Source organism: Chelmon rostratus, chromosome 11, assembly GCF_017976325.1.
Source record: "Chelmon rostratus isolate fCheRos1 chromosome 11, fCheRos1.pri, whole genome shotgun sequence".
Lineage (NCBI taxonomy): Eukaryota > Metazoa > Chordata > Actinopteri > Chaetodontiformes > Chaetodontidae > Chelmon > Chelmon rostratus.
In genome coordinates this window covers 18,222,032-18,245,399 of record NC_055668.1, presented here as the reverse complement: position 1 = coordinate 18,245,399, position 23,368 = coordinate 18,222,032, and the positions used below count along the sequence as shown (strand labels likewise).

At 41.3% G+C, this 23,368-nt stretch overlaps 2 protein-coding genes across 4 annotated transcripts; both read left to right on the top strand.

The window, feature by feature from the left end:
• Window positions 1-3,509: 3,509 nt before the first annotated feature.
• On the top strand, window positions 3,510-5,892 carry LOC121614292 (probable rhodanese domain-containing dual specificity protein phosphatase). The gene is made up of 4 exons (XM_041948107.1): window positions 3,510-3,528; window positions 3,630-3,798; window positions 4,570-4,706; window positions 5,240-5,892. The coding sequence occupies exons 1-4, from the start codon at window positions 3,510-3,512 to the stop codon at window positions 5,890-5,892; spliced, it is 978 nt and encodes a 325-aa protein (XP_041804041.1).
• Window positions 5,893-6,865: 973 nt separating this feature from the next.
• p4ha1b (prolyl 4-hydroxylase, alpha polypeptide I b) lies at window positions 6,866-23,276 on the top strand. Of its 3 annotated transcripts, XM_041947670.1 has the most exons (16): window positions 6,866-7,084; window positions 12,245-12,327; window positions 12,544-12,640; window positions 12,825-12,976; window positions 13,433-13,570; window positions 13,794-14,033; window positions 15,286-15,503; window positions 15,600-15,776; window positions 16,388-16,458; window positions 18,384-18,449; window positions 20,183-20,282; window positions 20,491-20,544; window positions 20,629-20,694; window positions 21,168-21,236; window positions 21,692-21,788; window positions 21,895-23,276. In XM_041947670.1, exons 2-16 carry the CDS (start codon window positions 12,246-12,248, stop codon window positions 21,963-21,965), a joined length of 1,698 nt encoding a protein of 565 aa, XP_041803604.1. In that variant the 5' UTR covers window positions 6,866-7,084; window position 12,245; the 3' UTR covers window positions 21,966-23,276. The 3 variants fall into 3 exon arrangements, with proteins under 3 accessions (XP_041803604.1, XP_041803603.1, XP_041803602.1); XM_041947669.1 differs by lacking the exon at window positions 16,388-16,458 and having other exon boundaries at window positions 18,379-18,449; XM_041947668.1 differs by lacking the exon at window positions 18,384-18,449.
• The last annotated feature ends 92 nt before the right edge of the window (window positions 23,277-23,368 follow it).

Below are 23,368 nucleotides of genomic sequence, written 5' to 3'. Positions count from 1 at the left end.
TTCTCCAATATTATTATCCTCGTATTCCCTCAGTATGTGCTGCACTGCTACACCGTTATTACAGAAAATTACACTCTGAATTTAGAATTAATGTATAAATGTTGTGTTTTGTGAAATTTTGCTTTTTAAGACGTCGTTTCCTGAAATGTTGTTTTGTAGTGCACTGCGTCACGTTCTCTCCACTCTCTGCATTCATTTAGAATGTATGTAGGTTATTACTTTTTAATTCTATCCATAATCTTATTGATAATGGTTCGATAAAGCTGAATTAATCTCATTCGTTTTATTGACAAAAACGTTTTTAGATATGTTAAAGTTGCACAGACTCATTTATTGCATGCCATGCTTGCACAGATCCTCCTAAAAATAGCACTGGAAAAGGCAAAAAGAAATGCAGCTGTTTGCTGGGAAAACAACAACGCAAAACGAAATATATATGGATAAAGGAAAGTGTGAAAAAACTGTGAGAAACTTTACTCACCCTCTGAAATTCCTCATAACGTCATATTTAATGTTCAAACCAGTCATTCCCTTCTGCGTAGCTGGAAATGCCATTTACTCCCACTACTACAGCGAATAATAATTTGGTTGTAATAATATTAGCCGTTGTCTTAACAAACATGTCTCTGCTACCATTCTGTTGAGTGAGCCGCTCTGTTCTCCTGCTCACTGCTGTGGTCATTCACCTCATTTGATTCACCAGGTGGACTTTGGTCCTGACTGTTTGTCTCATGTTAATTAAAGAAGAAATGTAGCTAGACAGTAATATAAGTCTGTTTCTCTGACAATGAATTTAACACACGACATCTATGGGGTCCATTAACATCGGCCTGTCTGTTTGCTGACACATTTTATTACACACTGTGTCAGGTAGTGACAAACAGCCCTCTCATGAGAGGAATTTCACCTACCATTAGTCGTCCATACACTCTGTCTAAAACTGATTGCAGATTTTTATTTTTTCTGCCGCCTCCTGCTGGTGTGAGAGTAAAACCTTAGCTCTGTTTCTTTCCAGCTTTGACACCTGTTTGTGACATTCCTGGCTCTTCTTCCCCAGCTTTATGTTCCCTCACCCACCTCTGTCTGCATCCACAAAGCTGCATCTGCCATGAGGGCTTTATGGAGTCCGTGACGGTGCATGAGGGAGGGTTTGCTTAAGTAAACAGACTCATCCAACCGAGCGGATGGTGATCTGTGCGCTCTGGAGCTCAGACAAACACAGTAGCATTGTGCACTTGGGCCTCTGATTGATCCAGAATATTACAGCGCTTTCGGCCTTGGCTCTGGGTGTCATTTAGGCTGAATATTAAAAAACGGCAGCAACACTGGTGACTGTGTACATATAACATGTAAGCACACATATGTATGATGTGTGTGCAATGATATGTAGAAATACGTGCAAATACCTGTGTGTGCACTGATGTGTGTCACTAACCTTTCATGAAGGTTACAACTCATGCAGGAGGACAACAGGGGGCGGTCATGCTCTGTTTTTGAGGTCGGTGGACACATACTTCCCTCAGGACATGATTGTATGGGTGACAAGTATCAAAGAAATAAAAGACAAGGTGAATTTTAGAAAACATAAAATGAGTTAGTTTGATATGTTTTTCCTCAGTCTCTGTCAATACCATTCACAGAAAGGAGTATATTTACTTTATTTAAGAATAATTTTACTACTGGCACTCCACAGCATAATATAGTAATTTTAACTCCATTACATTTATTTCATGCACATTAAAGGATCACATTAAAGAGATTTTGGTTGCTGTAGTTGTTCCTCCTGTCCAGATGACCATCAAAATATTCCTTCCTGATGTGATTCCAGTGTCAGCGATGGGGGCAAAATCCACACTCTTCTTCTAATTTCAAAAATATACTAAGTTCACCTAAGGCTAAAATGAGGCTTTAGCAGTTGAGTCAGTAAAATCAGGTGGATATTTCCAGCTCCTGACTTTTAAATACACCCTCGAGGGGGCCCTGCCCTGCCAACATTTCAGACTATGGAAACAGGATAACAGTTCTTGTTTGTGATTGGACAGAAGTCCCTAGTGACAGATCAATGTCATTTCCTGTTTGTATTCAGCAGTGTCCTTTGCAAGAGTTTTAAACTTAAACGATGGAAGAGGAGATTGAAATCAAGGGAAATGTTTTCACCATTCATATGACGTAATTGTCAATATGCTTTCAATATATCATGACATTAAAACGTCCCCTGAAACCCTGAGAGTATGTTTGAAAGAATTAGGACTGAGGAGATGAGACAACTTCTCTTCAACAAGTGACATCTAACGAGTTGGCCCTATTGGCCGATTTCTTCTTTTGTTTTTGTCAGTTAATACAAGACAGAATGACTGAAAGATCCTTTAATGTATACCAAATACGATCCAGAAGCGTCCTTCCAGTTCATCCCCTTCAGCACCAACGCACCTTCACACATTTAATGAATGAATGAATGGTAGTACAAGCTCGGTTACTGTAAATGCATTGTTTATTATGTTTCTGAGGCAGTAGTTTGTTGTTGTGTGTGTGAACCCACATGATCCCTTCAGTTACTGCATACTCGCTGCTGACATAAGCTTGTTTTGTCTTTTTTGCTGTTTCATCACTTTTGTTCTGATCCTTTCTATTTAAAAACAAGCTATCATTTGTCAGTTCAAAGCTTTCATGGGACCCAAAAAGGACACTTGCTCCAAAATGTATTAATACAGACACTGAACATAGTTTTGTGTTACAATAAATACGGTCCTGCTATGTGCACTTTTATTCTTATTTGTTTTTATTATGTTTTTCTTTTTGTTATGTAGCTGCTGCCCCAATCTTTGTATGGTTTTAAAAGAAACTTGAAACCTGACCAAGTTTCCATGTACACTTCAACTACTGGGAGTTCATTTGGGTGAAGTGGGGTCCAGGTCTCTCCACAGTCACCTGTCACAGCCAGCTACCATGTGGTCCTTTAGAGCACTTAACCATTATTGTGTTTCCAAGACCACCAGCTAAATTAAGGGAGAGGCTGCAGTGGGGCTGGCTGAGTAAGAATCACAGCTACAACAAATTGTGCACTGTGGGTTTTTCCAAATCTTTTCACTTTGTTACTTCCTGTTGGGCTTTTTGAGAGAATATTTTTCAAAGTCTTCAACATTATCTCTTTGTTTCTTGGTGTAGCATGTTCTTCTAATGAAGGGCTGGTGGGAACAGCTGATGCATCTGTCAAATTACTTAAACAACATGGGCGTAGTACTGTCCAGGTAAAGAGTTCTGCTTTTTACTTGTAAGAATCTAAGTCAGCGCATTGGCAAGTCATCATAAATTGTTTTTGTGTTTAGTCTCCTATAATGTTGCTGTGCTAGTCTTTAGTTTGCACTTCTGTGTGTGTGTGTGTGTGTGTGTGTGTCAGAGTGAATAACAGTTGTAGAGCAGCCTCCAGAGAGCCTGTCAACACATCCCAAACAGTGAGCAGCATCTGTGACAGGGAGGTCAATAGTACAGACAGTGATCATTCCTCCATCATGCCTGTTGGGAACAAAGGTAAAAGCAGTATTTTTACATCTCACCTACAAAGAATGTATGCACACACAAATACACACATGCGGACACACTTCACTCTTTGTGTTTCTAACTGCAAACAGTGTGTGAGCCAGAGGAGGTGCTGGTTCCCGCTTGTCCAGAAACAGCCTGTGTGGAGCGAGGCTACATCACCCCACAGCAAGTGTATAACCTGCTGAACGCAGAGGAAGGCCAGCCCGCATTGTATGATCAGTACTACATTCTCATACTGGACTGTCGCAGCGCAGAGAGGTGGGTGCTGCACGGTTGCACCAGTGCTCAGATGCAGAAGCTCTGCCATTTGTATGCTATGCATAGACACATTAAAGGCAACACATGCACAGTGAAATGATATCCATCAGCAGCACCATCTGGCTCAAAAGTGAAACGATCTATTTCAGCAAAAACTGATAATTCCAAACTTAACAAACATAGCATTCATTGCAGGAGTCTGTATGAGATTGCATCAGGTTGTAATGGTGTTGCTTTTTTTTTGCTCAGGCAAACATATATCGATACTGGAAAGTTTATTTTCTTTTTTTAGATGTAAGGGGGACCTAAAACATGATGAAGGATATACATACCTGGGGGACCACTTTTGGGACAGTTTACCTATTTAAAAGATAGGTTTGGTGATCGTCTATATTTTCTTATTGTAAGCAAATGAAGAGATGAAAATTGATCCTATTGATAAGTATTTTCTGTGTAGCCAAAGCCTAATATGCAAATCAGTGAGCCACACTGTTGCACTGGCTGACATGTTTGTTAAAATAAAGACGGACACTGCAGTCCCACGTATACACTCCTGTTGCAGGAGATACTTGCTAGAGTGTATTAATCCGCTGTATTGAGAAATGATCACATTGATGGTTTCAAGCTTTTTCATGGAATTTGTTGACAATACAAAAAAAGGACTATCGCCTGCCTCAACTATATATTTACTCTAGAAGAACACATGTAAGGTGGCTGTTGCAGTTATGATAACTGATCTTTGTGCATATCATGAATGAATGTGTGTGTTAGGTACAAGGTGAGCCACGTGGTGACAGCGCGGGCCGCTGTGACGGTGATCCACCCTGAGCTGGGCTGTCTAATCAGCTGTATAGAGCTGCAGAAGTATTCTATAATACTGCTGTATGCAGAGGAGGGATGCAGCCCAGGTCAGCAATCCACATTCAGCCTCAATGATACAAACAAATACACTTTGTTCCTTACAAATACACAAAGAATAATGCACCATATTTTTCGCTGTGTTAGCTGCACATCTCTATGGATGACCATGAATGTTTTTACAATCATTTATGGTCCCCAGAGGATTGATTATGATGATCCCCTGACTTTTCCTCTTGCACCACCTGCTGGTTGACATTTTATGGCTTTTACTGAATTGTCCCCTCAGGATGAGTAGTAATACCTCTGGTGATGCCTTAACTTTTCTTCTTTTATCTGTCAACGTAAAACTAATGATATTCTCATCAGCCTGTACTTTGATGCTCATTAGCGATGAACAAAATTGGTGGACATGATAAACATTATATCTGCTTAGCATCCACATGTTAGCACTGACATTGTGAGCATGTTGACGTTAGCATTTTGCTTTGTTGAAATCTTCTTGGTTGCCTGACTGCGTTAATGTGCTCTCTGTCTGTGTTCTGTCACTGTGATTGTTTCTCTGTGTCTGTGCTTATTTCAGTGGGCAGTGCGAAGGCCAGGGCAGACTCTCCCGACCTCCAGCGTTGTTTCTTCCAGCTCAGTGCACTGGGAATGGACCCTGTCATCCTGCTGGGGGGATTCTCAGCCTTCAATGCCCTCTACCCTTTCCTCTGCACACCACGTATGGTCCTGCTGGAACCTGAGCGGCACACCCTCACCATCTACCCCTCAGAGATCCTGGAAGGGGCTCTCTACCAGGGCTCTGCCTCCCAGGCCTCTGACTACCGCATCATCAAGAATTTACACATCACACATGTGGTCAACGCCACTGCCAACTCCCCTGATGCTTTCCCCAACACGCTCTGCTACCTGAGGCTGCACCTGAGCGATGATGCTCAGCAGGACCTGGTGGAGGCACTGCCGCTGGCTTCCAGGTTCATCAACACGGCGCTGAAGGCTGAGCCCTCCGGCTGCATTCTGGTCCACTGTAGTATGGGCAAGAGTCGCAGCTCAGCAGTAACGCTGGCCTTCCTCATGGAGCATCGATGCTGGTCACTGCTTAATGCCCTGCGCTGGCTGAAGGAGAGGAGGGCGTGCACGGCACCCAATGTGAACTTCCTGCGCCAGCTGCTTGCCTATGAAGAGCAGCTGTTTGGGAGCAGACTCACCTCCCTGGACGACATCCGCCGATGACTGGAGTAAGAAGAATGGGAATGGAAAGGATATATAGGATTTTCCTTTTCTACAGTTTCTACAGTTCTTTTTTCTACAGTTCACATTGAGAAAAGTGTCAAATACGATGAGACTCAACAAAGACAGGTGGATTTCATACTGGAAGAAAAACTGGATAGGAATATTCCCCCACGACTTTGACATTAATCTTAAACCCCCACACAGTGTTTTTTTGTGCTATGCCTAAATAACAGAAATAATCATACAGATGTTTAATTTTGTGACCTCTGTGTGACTCAGTATAATATAATCCCTGTTCGGACACTTTGATAGAAGATATAGATTATTAAAATGCATTTATAACATTTAGCATTGGAAAAGGTTTCTTTTATTCAGTGTCTGATACTCTGTGTCATGCAGTCAAATAGGCTGTGTTTATCACAGACATTAACAATCTGTAGTGTTTACATAGGGCATGCCACTAAGATTTAGCTTGTTGACATCTCTCTCACTTTCTCTCTCAAACACACACAGACACACACACGCACACACACACACACTTAGCTCCACCCTGTTGAACTCAGTAGCATGCAGCAGGAATTCCCTCCCTCCAGTCACACTTTTTGGTTGGGAGGGAGGAATTTTCTGGAATGTGGGAGAAATAGGAAAAGGAGTCTGCAGGTGAAAATGGTAAAAATGTGTGTGTTTGGCCAAATAAAACACTGCAAAAACTACACAAATCATCAGTCTGAATGGAGACGTTGAACTGAACTTGTTATTCACTACATGAAAACATATATTAAAAAGGTTGATTTTTTAAATGGTGGGAATTCCAGTATGGTTTGCAGCACAATTCAACACGTGGCAGCGGGGTGACGTTAGCTGATACACACAATTTAAATACTGTCTGTCTCTCCACGGGTCAAGACAACTAGACACCTCCCCTCGCAACTTACAAACGACAACCCCTAAAGTCTCTAGTAGCAGGGGGGGCTGTATGCATGTGAGAATCTGCACGTAGCATTCAGACCCAGGCTCCACAAAATCCAGCCTTAACCACCAGATGGCCGAGAGTGCACCGAAACATCACAGATAGGGCGAAGCACCAGACAGACTCACCGTTAACTGCACCCAGTCCGCTCGAGTCCGGGACTTCACAGGACCCAAATACCGAGGACGCATTTCTGCCACAGGCATCCTGTGTGTCGTTAAGGTAAATATCGCCTCCTGAATCAGATAAGATGCCAGAAGCTATCCAAACTTTAAACTTTAAAGCCTTTTCAGATAGTTCTCATGTCAGTTTGCAGTTATGCAGTTTCTAACCGCATTTCCTGTTTTGAGTAGCGACCGTTAACCGGTGCAAACTTCTCTATGTTTGTCCATTTACAGTTGGGTCTGCTTTAGCTAGCATAGCTAGCTGAAAACTAGCTAACCGGTACGAAACTTTGATATATGTGATGGCTCTCGGTAGCGGCAAATAATATAATAAGACTGAGCCGATTAATAGGGAGTACAACTAGCAGAATTCAGTCAGTCGAAGGGGAAAATAGCGAGAAACGGAAACCCAATGTGAGTTTTGCCTCTGAAACTAGCGTCTACGTTAGGGCATTCCAGTGCAGTCCAGCGTGGGATGCTGCTGCCTTCACAACGCTCTGTATTCCGTTCTCAATAACTGCACAGTGCACACCTACACGGACCTTATTTCTCCTTTTGTATATTTACAGACTTTATATTCACAAAGTCTGCATTAGTAAACACCGCAGTGACCCAGTGGTATCGGCTATTTGGGGATAAAAGCTAATATACACTGGAAACTTTATTTTTTACGTCATATTCTCGTTGGTTAGCTAATAAGCTAAAGTAGTTTTGTAGTAAACAAACAGCACCAGATGCTCTCTTGAATTGAAAAGGCTGTCAGTCAGTTTGCAGGGGTTACTGACGGGTTATTGCAGGTAAACTGAGTCAGACTCCATTGGGCTGTGCTCAGCTCTCACATGAGTCTTCCCGGCGGGGAGGGGCGAAGACGTGGCAGTCCTCTTCCATCCACATCCTGTGTTATCTGACTCTGAGCCTCACTCCAAGTAAAACTGGGAGAGGATGGCTGTGATGAGGCCAGTTTCACAGTGAAGAAGCTGCTAGAATACAGTGCAGACTGAGAGGAGCCGTCTGACATCTGTCCAAAACTGAAGTGACTGTGTAGTGTAATGAATAACTGAGATTGCATGATAACACCCTCATATACTCTTTAGCCTTCAACAGGTCTTAAATGTGTGAATTGTGCACAGATTGTATGTTTAGTAGGGATTTACTCTTTTTTGAGATATCATAGGATCATTTTATATAGATAATAGCACACAGTACTGATTTGAAATATTGTAAGGTCATGATAACTCGTACATTAATAATTTTGTATAAATAATATTCATTGTTTTATTTATTATTCTTTACCCACTGGAAGCTACATTTTCCCTGCAGATTATGTGGATACATGTTTATAATATAGCAGTAATTGGGTTATTTTAATAGCTTCTTTGGTTCCTGTGTCATCACTTCAAAATAAAAGAGTGAAGCTTCTTCAAGCATTCATCATTTTGAAATAACATATTTTGAAAATGCGGCTTGCCAGTATTTTTATGACTTGTGCTGCTTCTCTGTACTACATTTAGATTTAACAAGTAACTTGTTCAGTCCTGATCTCGGGTTTGTTGAAAGTCATTCTAAGCAAAGGAGGAATTAGTAGAAATGACAAGAAAACAGTACATCAGTAAATTAATAACTCCCGGAATACAGAGAACATCACAACTCATTATGTAGTTGTGTAGGAATTTCTAAGGGTGGGTCCCTCCTTGCTAATAGGAGCACTGTGATATATCCACTTTCTCCACAATTAACACAAGGCTGTGAGGTAAAGAAAAGTCTCCTAATGAACATGTCTGAACAGAACACATCCCAATTGAAACATAGTTTGAGAGGTGAGGAACAAAATGCTTTCAGGCAGATTTGATGCAGAATAGCTTTCTGACAAACTGCCTCACAAGTGGCTGGCAGGTTAAATGTAAAATGGGCGGTCAGGAATGTTTTGGAGTCCTCACATGTCACGTACACGTATGTGCGAACACAAACACTCTCACTTGATGTGTGGTATGACCCATAAATCTAAATTATAACTGTTATACTTGCAGCTTTAATTTTGACATTAGACTTCTGCACCATTATAACAAGGGTGGCACAGTAGCTGTCACCCTGTCATTACAGTAATTACATTCTGCTGAGGTTTTATCCTGAAAATCTAAGTGGAAGGGGAATATTTATGGTGTTTTGGACTGTGTGGCACCACAGTTTCTGGAAATACAGTTGTAACAGTCAGGGATAATGGTAATTTGCATTTTGCCTGACAGTTGCTACTTGAATACACCTAGATTTAAATTTAATGCAATTTAATTTAGCTTGAATCAAATACATAGAGCAGATTAATTTTCTGTCCTATCTGCTGCGTGCTGTTGACCTAAATTAAAAGGTCATATGAAGTCATTCTTTCTCTCTCACTCAAGGATTGTCCATGTGGCAAAGTCAGAACCTGCCTGAGCCTGTTGTCTGCTTCCAGTGAGACGCATTACATTTCATTTTTGACCTTTACTTTGCCAAAAGGTGGATGTGAGTGGTTCTTGTGTGTGCAAGTAGCTGTATAATGGCAACAAAGTCTCTCGTTCGGAACTTGGAACCATCAAATGTTCAGTATTTTTGCTTGAAAAATGACTTAAATGATGAATTAATGACCAAAACAGGTGCAGATAAAAAAACTGATTAATTGACTAATTGTTGCAGCTTTAAACAAACGTGTCTTTGTCAGTAAAATACGGTAGAGACTGGCGTTATGGATTCTCTGTATATTTTTTGTTTGACCATTTACAGCCAGTGTAGCTTCACGTCACTGCATTCCTTAGAGTTACAAACATAGAAATTCAGATGTATTACTCTCTGTACAGTTGCCCTGACTTCAAATTAAGTCTCCAAGTCAAAGGCATCAGAGTAGTGCGATGATTTGTATGTTAGTGATGTTATTGTGCGTGCATTTTTTCTTTGTTATGCCTGACATAGAGTCTTGTTCAACTAAACAAATACTGTCTCTAGAAAGGCTTTAAGTATCAAGAGGAGCTGAGTTTGTTTTCTTACTTGTGCCATCTATAACTACATAATCCATTAAGACACCCAGACATAGTTTGCTAATCTCTGCTGTACTGGTAACAAACCAGGTATTCCCCTTTTGTTAACATCCATCCAAGAGAGAGAATAAATACTACAGTCCTGATTTCAGACTTGTGTTTGAATAATGTCTTTCCTCCACTTCTTTGTCGGTTGCATTGGAAGCCTTTTTTATCACAATCTGCTGCACAGAAGTTCAGCAAGGTTCAGTTTTGGCTATAGTTTCAGTCCCTTTTGGTTAGCCTCCATAGCTCAAGAGTGTGCCAACAAACCTCCCTAAATTGTCACACATGTATCCCATGATGTCTATTGTTATGTGGTTGTGATGTAGATCTGACTCCAGATGCAGGTCTAGTTTTTAATGACACATTTTCGTATAGCACAATGACAGAGGTGTCATTGGCCTAGCACATCGTCTTCTGCTGCTCAATTTTAACTACAATATATAAATGTGCGTAAACACTCTTTAGATCCAGTGCGTACACAGACATTCACATCTTCCTATGTGCCTGAGCATTTCTTCCTGCCAGTCTGTCTGTGTTCTCCTCTGAAGTCTGTCTGTATGGGCAGACAGATCACTGTGCCAGGCCAGAAGTCCTGTAGTGGTTATGACTGCTCCAAAGCTAAACCGGACACAGCGACAGCAACCACAGACTTATATTTGACTTTGTGTGGTGGTTGCCAGGCTGCTCGTCTGAAAGGATTAAGGAGATTTTCAAGTTTTTGAGTTCAAGGCTCACACTTGATTTACTCTTATTGCTTTGCCTTTTGTAAATGGTCAGTTCACTCAAATCACAAGAAACCCTATTTCCCACTAACCCCTAGTATTTATGATATTTAACCATGCAGATAGTTTTGCTCACTCAACAGCAACATGCCCCTCCAGAAAAAAAGTTAAACTGTGCCCAGTAGGTCTGTGGATTATCCATGGATTATATCTGATGTGAACATCCAGGTTTTGAATGAGTTGTAGCAGCACTGGAGGGAGTAAAGGGAGGTTTATGACAGCGGGGGCAGCATTAATCTGGATGAGTTGTGAGTCCTGGAATATAGGGCTGCCTGATTATGGCAAAAATCATAGTCATGATTATTTTGGTCAACGTTGAAATCAGGATTACTAAACAAACATGATTACTCATTGATTTTGGAAACATGCATTTATTGAACTTTAAATAATCACTGTATCCTTTTATCCTGTTCTATCTACACGATACGTCTGAGTTTTCTCTTACTCATTAATGGCAACCAGCGACACAGTGTCACCTCTAGGAATGTTGCACGCACTCAGTCATCACTGTAGAGAGCTGATACATGTGCTGCAAGCTGTCATACGCTAGTTTAGGCTCTCTTTTATTTGTACAAGGTTTTTGGATTGCCAGAGTGTGACACAAACGTCCCTGTCTGCTCTACCAAACATAAGTTCACAGTGTATGAGTGTGGGTGTGTACGTGTGCTTGTTGTGCACATCTGTGCGCCAAGTAATATCTTCCTGTCTAAACAACTGAATTGGTGGTACATTTTTAAGTTGACTGGAGGCTCTCGAGCTGAACGAAACATGCCACAGCCTGGCTGAGGGTGAGTTTGGGCTTTTAGGGAGAGGCGAAAAGGGCGCTGCTGGAAAGGAAATCAGACAAAACAAGAGCTTTGTTGCAAAACGTAATGCGTCACAATAGTCATTTCATCTTGAATATCTTGTTTTCATAATTGTTTGAAGCCAAAATTGTAATTCCAAATTTAAAATAAAATTCAATTAACAGCCCAACTGGAATGTTTGATGTGGCTCACTGGGAGTTAGCTTAAGAAAGCCAGGCGGTAAATGAATAAAGCTTGAAGAAGGAGCTTCTAACAACATGTGTCTGATATTAGGGATGTTAAAGTTGTGGCTGTGAAATGGGTCTGACATGACAGTCAGTGGTCTAGTGTCACAGAGAGCCTTGACAGGAGTCACCATGGTGTGTCAGTCGTGATGGAGAGGTCATTTGGAGGGCAGGGATATAATGAAAACAAGCATCTCAGCTTTGATAGCAGTAAGTCCTATGTGCTTACCTGACATCCAGCTGCAGTGGTGACATTAACAGATAGAAGGGAAATATTTATCCGTGTCAATCATATGTATGATTCAATTTTCAAGTAACGTGTTGAAAGAATCATTCTCTCACTCTTTCTTCAGAATGGAGTTACCGTGTTGGTGTTTATTGCTGCTGAGCTGCCTGCAGTCCCTCTCAGCCCACAATGACTTCTTCACCTCCACAGGTAAAAGCATCAGGAAACTTGTTGCACTCATGTTGCAAATAACTGGTACCTCTTCTGACTTCACTGACTCTTCAATTTCTCATTTATTTTTGCACCACACTTATGGAAACAAAATGGCATGACATTTTTGGATCCTATAATGATCTGATAAGTGATGCCTTGTGTGATTTATTATTGCAGCACTGATGTTCGCCATGTCTGATTTGTATTCCTCAGGCCAGATGACGGATCTGTTATACACAGAAAAAGACCTTGTCACCTCTCTGAAGGACTACATCAGAGCAGAGGAGAACAAGCTTGAGCGTGTCAAACAGTGAGTTTGTGGATATAAACTTACACTCATTCAGTGACACACAGCATGCATACATGTACACAAACATACACGCAGATGGACTTTTGCGCAGGTACCTGTACTGCACACAATTCTTAATATTTATGATTAATGATTTATTATTGCTTGTGAAATGTAAGCACTTTACCCACCTCTGTATTGACAGGTGGGCTGATAAGTTGGATTCATTGTCAGCTACAGCCACTCAGGACCCCGAGGGCTTCTTGGGGCATCCTGTCAATGCCTTTAAACTAATGAAGAGGTTGAACACAGAGTGGGGGGACCTGGAGAGCCTTGTTCTCAGTGACACCACTGATGGTATGGAAGAAGAAGGATTTTACAATACTGACTAATGTTGGTCCGGTCCAGTGCTTTCTATAAATTTCCCTTGACTTAACGTGGAACTGCCTAATTAAGGCAACGGTGGTGGAGTGGAGTGTCTCCAGGGTGAAGGGATGTTGTTTATTTGTTTTTCAAAAAAACAAAGCAAAAGAGATTTTAAAAAACACTTATTAATTCAGGAAAAGTTGTATTTGTTTGCTTATTTACAGCAATACTATGCTGTCCATTCATACTTGATATATTTTAGTAGCAATCAAGTGCCTCGCTTCGTCACCATGGCATGACTTATTGAGGTAGAAGAGAGCTTTACTCATTGATTTCCTAGCAGTCTCACTGACCATTAGGAGGAGCATTTATTGTCCACTTGTCTGTTATGTATACAAAATCATCCGACTATATCTTTCTCTGTCCTTTCCTGTCCATTTCTGTCAGGTTTTATTTCCAACCTGACCATCCAGAGACAGTACTTCCCCACAGATGAGGACCAGACCGGGGCTGCTAAAGCTCTCCTCCGGTTACAAGACACTTACAGACTGGATGCCAACACCATCTCTACTGGAAACCTACCTGGTAAAGGCCTTAAATAAGTGCATACCACATCTACTTGGCACAAAGTTTGTATCTCCAAAGATCTATTTTTTTCAAGGAAGCATTAAAATTAACAGACATAGACAGTAAATAGTGTGTAGACCGTGTGGGGATTGTAGTTTTTCCCTTGGTTTCTGTGTTATAAAGGAGATGGTTCAGTTTTTTTCTATGCCGATGTTCCTCTCCTGCATCCTCTGCATACTAGGAGTGAAACACAAGAGCCAAATGACAGTGGAGGACTGTTACGAGCTGGCGAAAATCGCCTACTCTGATGTTGACTACTACCACACAGAAGTGTGGATGGCCCAGGCCTTGAAACAGCTTGACGAGGGTGAAGAGTCCAGTTTAGATAAGGTGACAGTGCTCGACTACCTCAGCTACTCCATCTACCAGCAGGGGGAGATAGAGCGAGCTCTGGAGTACACCAAGCAGCTGCTTGAACTGGGTGAGTCTATTTAAACTCTATTAAAATGTGTACCGAGAGGCCTGTTTTACAATTTTTGATATTGTCTCTGTAGGTTGTAAAATATCTTGCCATGGTAATTAATGTCACATAAAAATCAAATACATTAGGAACAGGTGTGCTTTTCTTACCAGTTTTGCCCAGACTTGCACTGACACTTGACTTAATTTGGTTTAATTAGATAATACCGTAAAAATGTGGGAATAGCCTTAATATTACCAGACATGCAAAAACATTTCTAAGAAAGAAAAAAAGACCGGGATTGATTATCTAAATAGTTAGAATTAAGGCAGTAAATCAGTTGGATAAATAAGCAGCAAATGAGACATTCACTTTGGTTTGAACTGAATGACATACTAAATAGAGGCCTGCATTTCCAAGCCACACAAACAGAAACAGTCTAGACCAAAACATCCATGCCATTACAAGTCTGTGAAGTTTTGTCCAGAAACAATTTGCCGTTTTTACCACCTAAAATCGTACTGAAGTGTGTCTTAGTAGATTTGGCAATAACAAAAACAGCCTTTTGGTCAAGTCTCAGTACTCAGTACTCAGTACTCTCAGCTCTAACCTGCATCCAGTTAGATTGGATCACAACATTTGTAATCTGGATTACACAGAATTGTCTCTTTCTCAGAGTTGTGTGATTTGGAATGGGGGTCTTTTTTCATACATTGACTTGTATGGTATCAGTTCTGGACTGTATGAGGAACTTTTGGGTTAGGAAAGGTTGTAAAACAGAATTGGTGGAACAGTTTGACGAGTTGGTGATTGGTGTCATGGAGTTCAATTTTGTGTAATGACAGTAAGAAGGATATCTTTTTCAGTGGCGGACGGTGCTAAACACCAACAGAAAGTGTCAAGTCGAGCTTGCCACTTTCTAACCAACTTTTATTTAAGTGAATTGACTTTGCTCGTGAGTAATACTCATTATAATGGATGCTGCAATACATTTCCCATCATTGTCTTGAAATGTGAATTTGTTCTGATGAGGCCTTGGTGGTGACCTTGTTATCCCACATTTTCCTCCAAATGAGCCCCTGAATTAATTTGCCCTGTTTGTACATCTTGTTTCTGAAAACTAGATAAGGTCAGACTGAATAAATAGCATATAATCATGTCATGTTGGAAGCTCAGTTATTTCCATCACGATGGGTGTAATATTCTTTGGTGACATTGCTACAGTCTTCACTATTTGTAATCATCACTATTATTTCTGTCTCTCATTTTCCAGACCCGGAGCACCAGCGTGCCAAGGGCAACCTGAAGTACTTTGAGTTCCAGTTGGAGAAGCAGAAAAAGGCTGCGGAGGAGAATGAAACTCAAAAAGAGACGGAGCGAGAGAAAAGAGACACAACTGACAAGAAGAAGAAGTCCAAAAAGGTTTCTAGTCAGCCGATCCCAGAGAGGAAGAAGTATGAGATGCTTTGTCGTGGCGAGGGCATCAAAATGGTGAGGCAGACAAAGAGATACACAAAAACACCATTTCTAACTTCAAAAATACAGCTGTGTTTCATCTGCTTTGTTCTCTGCGTTCCTCTCGACCAGACGCCCCGCAGGCAGAGCCGGCTGTTCTGTCGTTACTATGACAACAATCACAACCCCAAGTATGTGCTGGCACCCATCAAACAGCAGGACGAGTGGGACCGCCCCTACATTGTCCGCTACCTTGACATCATCTCCGACGCAGAAATCGAGAAGGTCAAGACATTGGCAAAGCCTCGAGTAAGGGATTCTCAGTCTTTCAGTGCTCCTATGATGTCACATGATGCATGCACACTCACTGGCCACTTTATTAGGTACACCTTGCTCGTACTGGGTTGGACCCACTTTTGCCTTCAGAACTGCCTCAATTCTTAGTGGTATAGATTCAACAAGGTGCTCAAACTCATTACCATGTTTAATAAACCAGTTTGAGATGATTTGAGTTTAGTGACATGGTGCGTTATCCTGCTACAAATAGCCATCAGAAGATGGGCACACGGTGGTCATTAAGGTATGGACATGGTCAGCAAAGTTGCTCAGGTAGGCTGTGGTGTTTAAACAATGCTCAGTAGTACTAAGGGGCCCCAAGTGTGCCAAGAAAGTACACAAGTATACTGTGTCAACGAGCAGTTGAATGGGTTTACCTAATATTGTGGCAGGGAGTGTATAAAGCTGTATTGGTCACTTTGGAACATTCGTTACTGTCTTTTATGTGCGTTAGTGTGTTGAGTAGTAGGGGGTCAAAGCTGTGAGGCTGGTTGATGTGATGCCATTAGTTAGGCAAGCACACAGGCATACACATCTTTGCATGTATGTCTGTGTGTGGGTAAATTGTGTCCCTGGCTTCACAGCTGCGCAGGGCCACAATCTCCAACCCCATCACAGGAGTGCTGGAGACAGCTCCATACCGGATCAGCAAAAGGTAAGGCATAGCCAGGAGCCGCCTAGGAGAGAGCTTAGAGGGAGATTTCTCCTCCTTTTTCCCTCAATAACTCATCCCATTTCTACTCTGTCGTTCCGTCCGTTTGTACAACTCAATTTCTTTGCTCTTCCAAAGCTTAAAGGCTCTTGAGCTGAAGCACAGGATCCAGCTGAGAGTGATCGAAGCTTTACACAGCTTATATAAACATTTGTAGACTGTTACCGGTTTATAAGGCCTGTTTCTGACAAATATCTCATGGTGCTTTCACCAGTGATACAGAAGAAAAAACTAAATGCTTTCCTAGAGATTGCTGTTGGTTTTTGAGGATCTGTTGTGGATATGTTTCTGCTCAGGAGTCTGCTACGGAAAAGTAACACAAGAAGATAGAGCAGGAGAAAATGTGTTGCTTTTTCTACTAGTTAATATTAACATAGTTGCTTTTTGTGAGCCAAGAGGTGTATCAGAGGCACTCATTTATTGCCCAGTGATAGATTTGCTTATTGTACAGGGTTGCCACAGATCTGGAAAGACCTTAAAAGTGATTTAGAGAGCAATAAAGACGCCCTTAAAAGTGCCTCCAAAGGATCTGACGTTGAGCCTCTGTCATATCAAAATTCACCTATGATAACTGGACGTGGCCAAGTCAAGCTCTCCGTAACTCTAATTCCAAAAAAGCTGTTTGGATCATTCCACAGGTGAACGGGTTCATTGGTAACAGGTGATAGTAGCATGATTGGGTGTGAAGGGGGCGTCCTCGAAAGGCTAACAGCATGATATGGATGGATAGATGAGTTTGAAGGCCAAGTTCTACTAAATAGTCTTAAACTGGATTTTAATGCTTTTTGGTGGTAAGTCCAGAATTCATCAAATAAATGACAGGTTTCAAATATCAACACAATGTCTGCTAAGGGGAGCTACCACCCGGGAAAAACCTGTATTTGGACCCTCTCATGAATTGTGAGATTTCTGGTTTCCTCGCTTCTAAATCATGTCTTTTTTTAATGCTGATATCATGAAAATGTCACAGAAATCAGGGCACAGAAATCTGTAATTTTTATTATATATAATACTATATGACAAACCTTTCTGAGTGATGTGTAAGTTCCACACTATTTGGCATAACTATGAAGTACTAAGTATAGTTGGAAAGCCCATTTTCTTTGGAGTGAACGTGTTGATTTGTTTTGTACTGGTGACTTGATGTAAAAAGAAAAAGTGCACTTAGGCCAGACACAAATATTCCATAGCAACAGCTGTGGCCATTTTCTCAAACTAACATTTTGCTTACACTCAAAACTAAAAATCTCTTGACCAAATTTTACATGCAGATTCCTTAAGATCTATCTGTTAATGGTCAGAGGGTTTTTATATCTTTTTTGAATTTCCATTTTGTGATGCATTTTATGAGAAAAAGTGGTCAAAAATGCTGCTCAGCACATATGACGTGTTTTCCAACATAAAAGTGGTTTGACCAAAAAAGGCTCTGACCATTACCAGCAAGAGAAGTTCTTCCCGGGTGGTGCCTGGCCTTTCTACTTCCATCCAACTAAGGTGAACCATCTTCGTCTAGCACTGTGCTGGACTGGTATATTTGAACATCTTTGTGAATTATTGGCCCCTATTTGAAATAATTTGCCCTTGAAAAGCCCTTGATATGTATTATTGCAGAAGAGTGGCAACCCTGTTGTAAAGCGGACTTCTGGTTTTTATCATTGCCTCATGAAACACCCTCTTGGATTTTCTTAAGAATAACGTTGAACAACTAGTGACCAGTTCTGCCTGTCTTTTCTCTCCCTCTTTCCTCCTCTTACTTTCCACTCGTCCTCTCCTGTGTATCACATTCCTTCGTCCTTTTTTCCATCCTTTTTGTACCTTCTGTTCCTCGACCTCCGTGTCCTTCTGCTGGGGAAACTACTGTAGTTAAGGCGAGCCACGGTGCATGACCCTCAAACTGGGAAACTTACCACGGCCCAGTACAGAGTCTCCAAGAGGTAAGGGGTCACAGGTCACTGCAATGCCTTCCCCTCCTCCTCCATCCATCTCTTCATCTTTATCTCAGTGAAATGCTTATTCAGCCCTGCAGCCAATAAGCATCATGGAAAAAAAAGAGAATGTCGAGCTACACCTGGAAAACTAACACTAGAGGAGGTTTTAATTTGGTTTAAATGAAAGGTTAAAGAGATTTCTGCCACTAAATTGAGCTAAAATATAGTTTAAACCAAGCTAAACAATCCTCTGTTGTAGTTTTTTTTGGTGCAGCTGAAATATTCTTTGTTCTTTCAGTTTACTCAGGGATTTAGGGATTGTCATGGAACTGCACAGTTACAGTAACAACCTGTTTTCTTTCCCTTCGCCATCCTTCCCAGGTTATTTGAAATCCACAGCACTGAATCTCTACTCCCCAGTGCACTTTCTATGAATTATTCTGTGTCACATTCTCGAATGAGCTCATTACAGCTGCTGCGGTTTTACTATGCTGCTTCAACTTCCATATCAGCATGAGAGATTGAGAAACTGAGAAAAATGCACAGCTGGCAGGATGCTGCAAATGTGTGGAAAGAGAGATTATACAGTCACCTTGTAGTTAAAATTGCTGCTCCATTTGGATATGTTCATTGTCTATTGGAAGTTAAATTTTCATCCCGCCCTAAAAATACCAGGTTTAACAGGCCACCAAAACCCCCAAGTTTCTTTGGTTTTACTGTTCTTGGTAATTGATGTTTGGGTGCGTGTGGGTGCAAGGGTGTGGTGTCCCTTTGATGTTTTTGTATGTGTGCGTGTTAGTCCGCATTTATCTCCAAGTTCAGTGAACACCAAGTGATAGAGAGCACAGACAGACATACGGATGCCCTCCGAAGAGTTTGACCGCTCTCTGAACCGGCTGCAAACACGTCAGGAAAACATCTGTTGGCTCACATTTGCTCCCGCATCCCTTCAAAAATGTTGCTTATTATCAACACACTGTCAATAAAGAAAGATGACTCATCACACTGTCTCTTTCATACACACACACATTCTCAAACACTTCTATGAGACAGTGGGAGGTGGGAGTCATCTCATAGGCTGTGTGATGTCTTTAAAAAATCCCCTAAATTCAACAGTGTTAAGATCAGTTGATTCTGTCTTGGTAACTTCATATAAATTGTAGCTTCAATTCTGTCATGACAGTATTTGTGGTTTTGCTGTTTTTTATATGGATTCTGTGGCCTTTTAATGCATTAACCAGACAAAATGCTAATTTGAATTTTAAGATGGTCTTCAGAGCTACAGTTGTGTCATGTTTTAATAATTCACAAGAAAGAGTTCAGTGCCATGTTCAGTCAAGAGCTTATTTTATCAGGGGCCTATACTTAGACTGGGGTGTGAGAGTGTGTGTGCAAGGCTGGTAGTGTGAGGAAGGTTAAATCCAAGTAATTATTTTGCCTTAGTCCTCAACTAGACTCTTGTTTGAAATCAGTGCAACTCTGTACCCTCAGCTGATTGGAGATTCTGAATCTTGGGCCGGTTTCCTATTTTCATGCCTCCACTTTCCGTTTCTATCGTCTTGAAATGCCTAACATCACTTTTGTTCCGAGCTTTTCACGGCAAGTTTTCAGCATGACGTTTGCCTATTTCAGAAGAAATCTTTACTACCATCTAGTGGACAAATATGCGCCTCGCTGATACACTGTGTAGCATGCTCCACTACTGGCTCAGTTATTGTCCTGTCCCTCCTGTATTCCAGTGCTTGGCTCACTGGCTATGATGATCCAATGATTGACCAAATCAACCAGAGGATTGAAGACCTCACAGGGCTGGAAATGGACACTGCAGAAGAGCTGCAGGTAAAGAGCTTTTTTCTCCTTCTTTGATTTTAATTTTGTGTTTGTAAAACCTTACTAAATTAACATATTCCTTATATACATGTAGAAATGAATTCTCAATATCCCCCTGCTCCTCAGGAAGCCTCACTTTGTGGGTGTGTTAGTCTGTTGAAAACCTGATTTGTGTAGTAGTTGTAAGACTTACATTACATTTCATTCACCTCTGTAGGTTGCAAATTATGGCGTTGGAGGTCAATACGAACCTCACTTTGACTTCGGAAGGGTAAGACTCTTTGTGGTTAAAGTTTATGAATGCACAGTAGTGCTAATATGACAGAACAACCTGATGTTGACGATCTCTCCACAGAAAGATGAGCCAGATGCCTTTAAAGAGCTGGGCACTGGGAACCGCATAGCAACATGGCTCTTCTATGTGAGTAAGCTCTTCCTAAAGACACCTTAATGTTGTTAACCAAGTGTGGAGTGAAATTTTGTCTCTGTTGTTATAAAAGCTGCGTACAAACTGAGCCTGAAAAAAACTAAAATTGGACAATGTAGCTCACCATAACTTTTCCCCTTTGATTTTGCTCAGGGTGACACCCTGATATTACATATCAATGATTATCTGTCATCCCTGATTATGGGCTTTGTCGGTGTGCAAAATCTTTGCTGTCACAATGAGGATGCTACATTTGCTGGAAAGCGCAAAGACAAAAATACAGCCAGTGGTGCTTTCTGTAAGCAGCGCCACATTATAGACATGAATTATTAAAGAAATCACAACTGTGCAAATGCATCAAATGTGTGTTTTGCAACCTGGAATCAGTCTTATTGTAACAGCTGCAGTCATATCGTTCCTGAGCTTCCACAAAGACTGAGCTTTTTGCTCCTCTGTCTCTGTTGTAGATGAGTGACGTATCAGCCGGAGGAGCAACAGTGTTCCCCGACGTTGGTGCAGCAGTTTGGCCCAAAAAGGTAACCGCTTGATGATCCACCGCTTATTATCATACATTATTACTGACCGAGCTGCTGTGTCTGAATCAGACGTATTGTACAGCTATAACTGATTATCTGGTGTTTTTGTTGGTTCTGAAGTTTAGTATACACTGAAACTAGTAATTAACAACAAAATAAAATTGTGCAATTTGCTGTGCCTGTTGTTTTTGCCACTCAGTGAGGAACAGCACAATTTGTTACCACACAACACCATCTTCTAATTGGGTAACATGCGCAAAATAAGGTCATGTGCTATAAACAACTGCCTATTTGCTCATTCCTGTCATAGAAAGGATGTTGTTTTTACACTTCTTAGAATCTTTCTTTGAGAATTAATTTAGGAGACTAAAGCTGACTGTCTGAGATTCCTGGCTATTCTTGGAGGATTTACAGCGCTGCTAACATCTGTCGTCTGTTGTTTGTGTGTATTCCAGGGCTCTGCAGTGTTCTGGTACAATCTGTTTGCCAGCGGGGAGGGAGACTACAGCACCCGGCATGCAGCTTGTCCAGTGTTGGTGGGCAACAAGTGGGGTGAGTTCCTCTTTGTCTGGTTCCAGATAAACCATCTATAAACACCTCAGTAAATATCTCAGATATATAAATCTATTATTATCTGTTTTTTTCCTTCTGTGCTTAGTATCAAACAAATGGATCCATGAACGAGGCCAGGAGTGGAGGCGACCTTGTGGCCTAAGTGAAAGTGAATGATGGAAAAAGAAAACCTCCCCACTCCTCTCTCCCCTTCCTTGTGAACCACCCAGGACCAAAGAAAACTGCTGCAGGACACAGATGATATATAGGGATACATGGGGTCCAAATAACTCATTCCCTCACTATAAACACTCCCTTTTTTTTCCTCCCAGCTGTTACATTCTGAGCACAGAGATTGTTTGGGTTAATGCCGAGCACCTAGAACAGTATTAGCATCGCCATGACAAGTAACACATTCCTCAGGTTGTTTGATGGTTTTGAGAAACACTCGTGTCCTTTTCACTCCAGCGTTTCCTCCTTTGCACTCTGTATGAACTCTAGCTCTGTGGTGAAGTTATCCTTCAGCGGTATGGACAGCTTCCTCCTTCTCAATGTGAACCTTAAAGGTACAGTTCACCTTTTCACAAGGCCCACCTGATCCATTGAATTCCTTTCGTTTCATTAACAGAGCACATTGGCCCGTGGTTTTTTGGAAAATGAAAGGATTTTATAAACATTTTAAACAACAGGGGCTGCAACTATTTCCTTGTATAATTGCAGTTCAATATTTTCTCAAACTGACTCTTACTGATAGTGACGTTTCCTTTATCACTTTGCAGCAGATGCACAGCAGGTTCACTGAATATCTCTCTTTTGTTTATTCACATGTGGTAGCAATCTCTGCTTCCAGCTCCTCAGAACCAAAAACCAAAGCAAGCGCTCTGTGGAAGTAATGAAAGGACTGCACAGCACATAAGAAAACAAAAAATCAGTCAATCAATAGGAAAATCAGACTACAGTCCAGGGTAGTGTTTTGGGTGAGAAAAACACACTTTATTCCCTGTAGGTCATGCAGCTAATCAGAACTCATGCTTGGCGAATGCAGTACTTTTTCACATATCACACACTCCGTTGGTCTGCATCAAAGTGGATTCTTTAATTAATTTGAATGGTCACACTATGTCTGATTTGACTGGACTGACACCTGAACTCAGACACACTTGCACCGATCCCAATGCTGCATAGAATTTAGTTTTCACATGTTTAGCTTGTTCATCCTGAGCGTCTCAGTGTTGTGTAAGGGCTAACAAAGGAACAAGAGAACATGGACGTCAGGAAAAGGAAGAGTGAACTGGACACACTCGTTGAAATTTCTTTTAATAGAGATGACTGCTGTGTCAGTGCTTGTCAGTGTAAGAATATATGGGTTTTCCAAGGAAGAAACATTTTATTTATATGTCCCCAGCCAGTTTTGTGTGAGTTTTTTTTGTCTTGAATGAAAGTCTGAACACTTTTTTTTACAATAAAGACTTTTATTGATCTCAAGTGAATAAACTGTCCTGTTGCAGTTTGTGTGGGCGTGTGTGTGTGAGTGTGTGTCTGATGGGGATTTTTTTTTTTTTTTAGGTGGGGGTAATGCA

Coding starts and splice junctions, on each gene's coding strand:
- LOC121614292 (XM_041948107.1), top strand. Junction 3,799..4,569: donor GACTGTCGCAGCGCAGAGAG/GTGGGTGCTGCA, acceptor TGTGTGTGTTAG/GTACAAGGTGAGCCACGTGG. Junction 4,707..5,239: donor AGAGGAGGGATGCAGCCCAG/GTCAGCAATCCA, acceptor TGCTTATTTCAG/TGGGCAGTGCGAAGGCCAGG.
- p4ha1b (XM_041947670.1), top strand. CDS start 12,246: ATGGAGTTACCGTGTTGGTGTTTATTGCTGCTGAGCTGCCTGCAGTCC. Junction 12,328..12,543: donor TGACTTCTTCACCTCCACAG/GTAAAAGCATCA, acceptor TGTATTCCTCAG/GCCAGATGACGGATCTGTTA. Junction 20,545..20,628: donor CTCACTTTGACTTCGGAAGG/GTAAGACTCTTT, acceptor ATCTCTCCACAG/AAAGATGAGCCAGATGCCTT.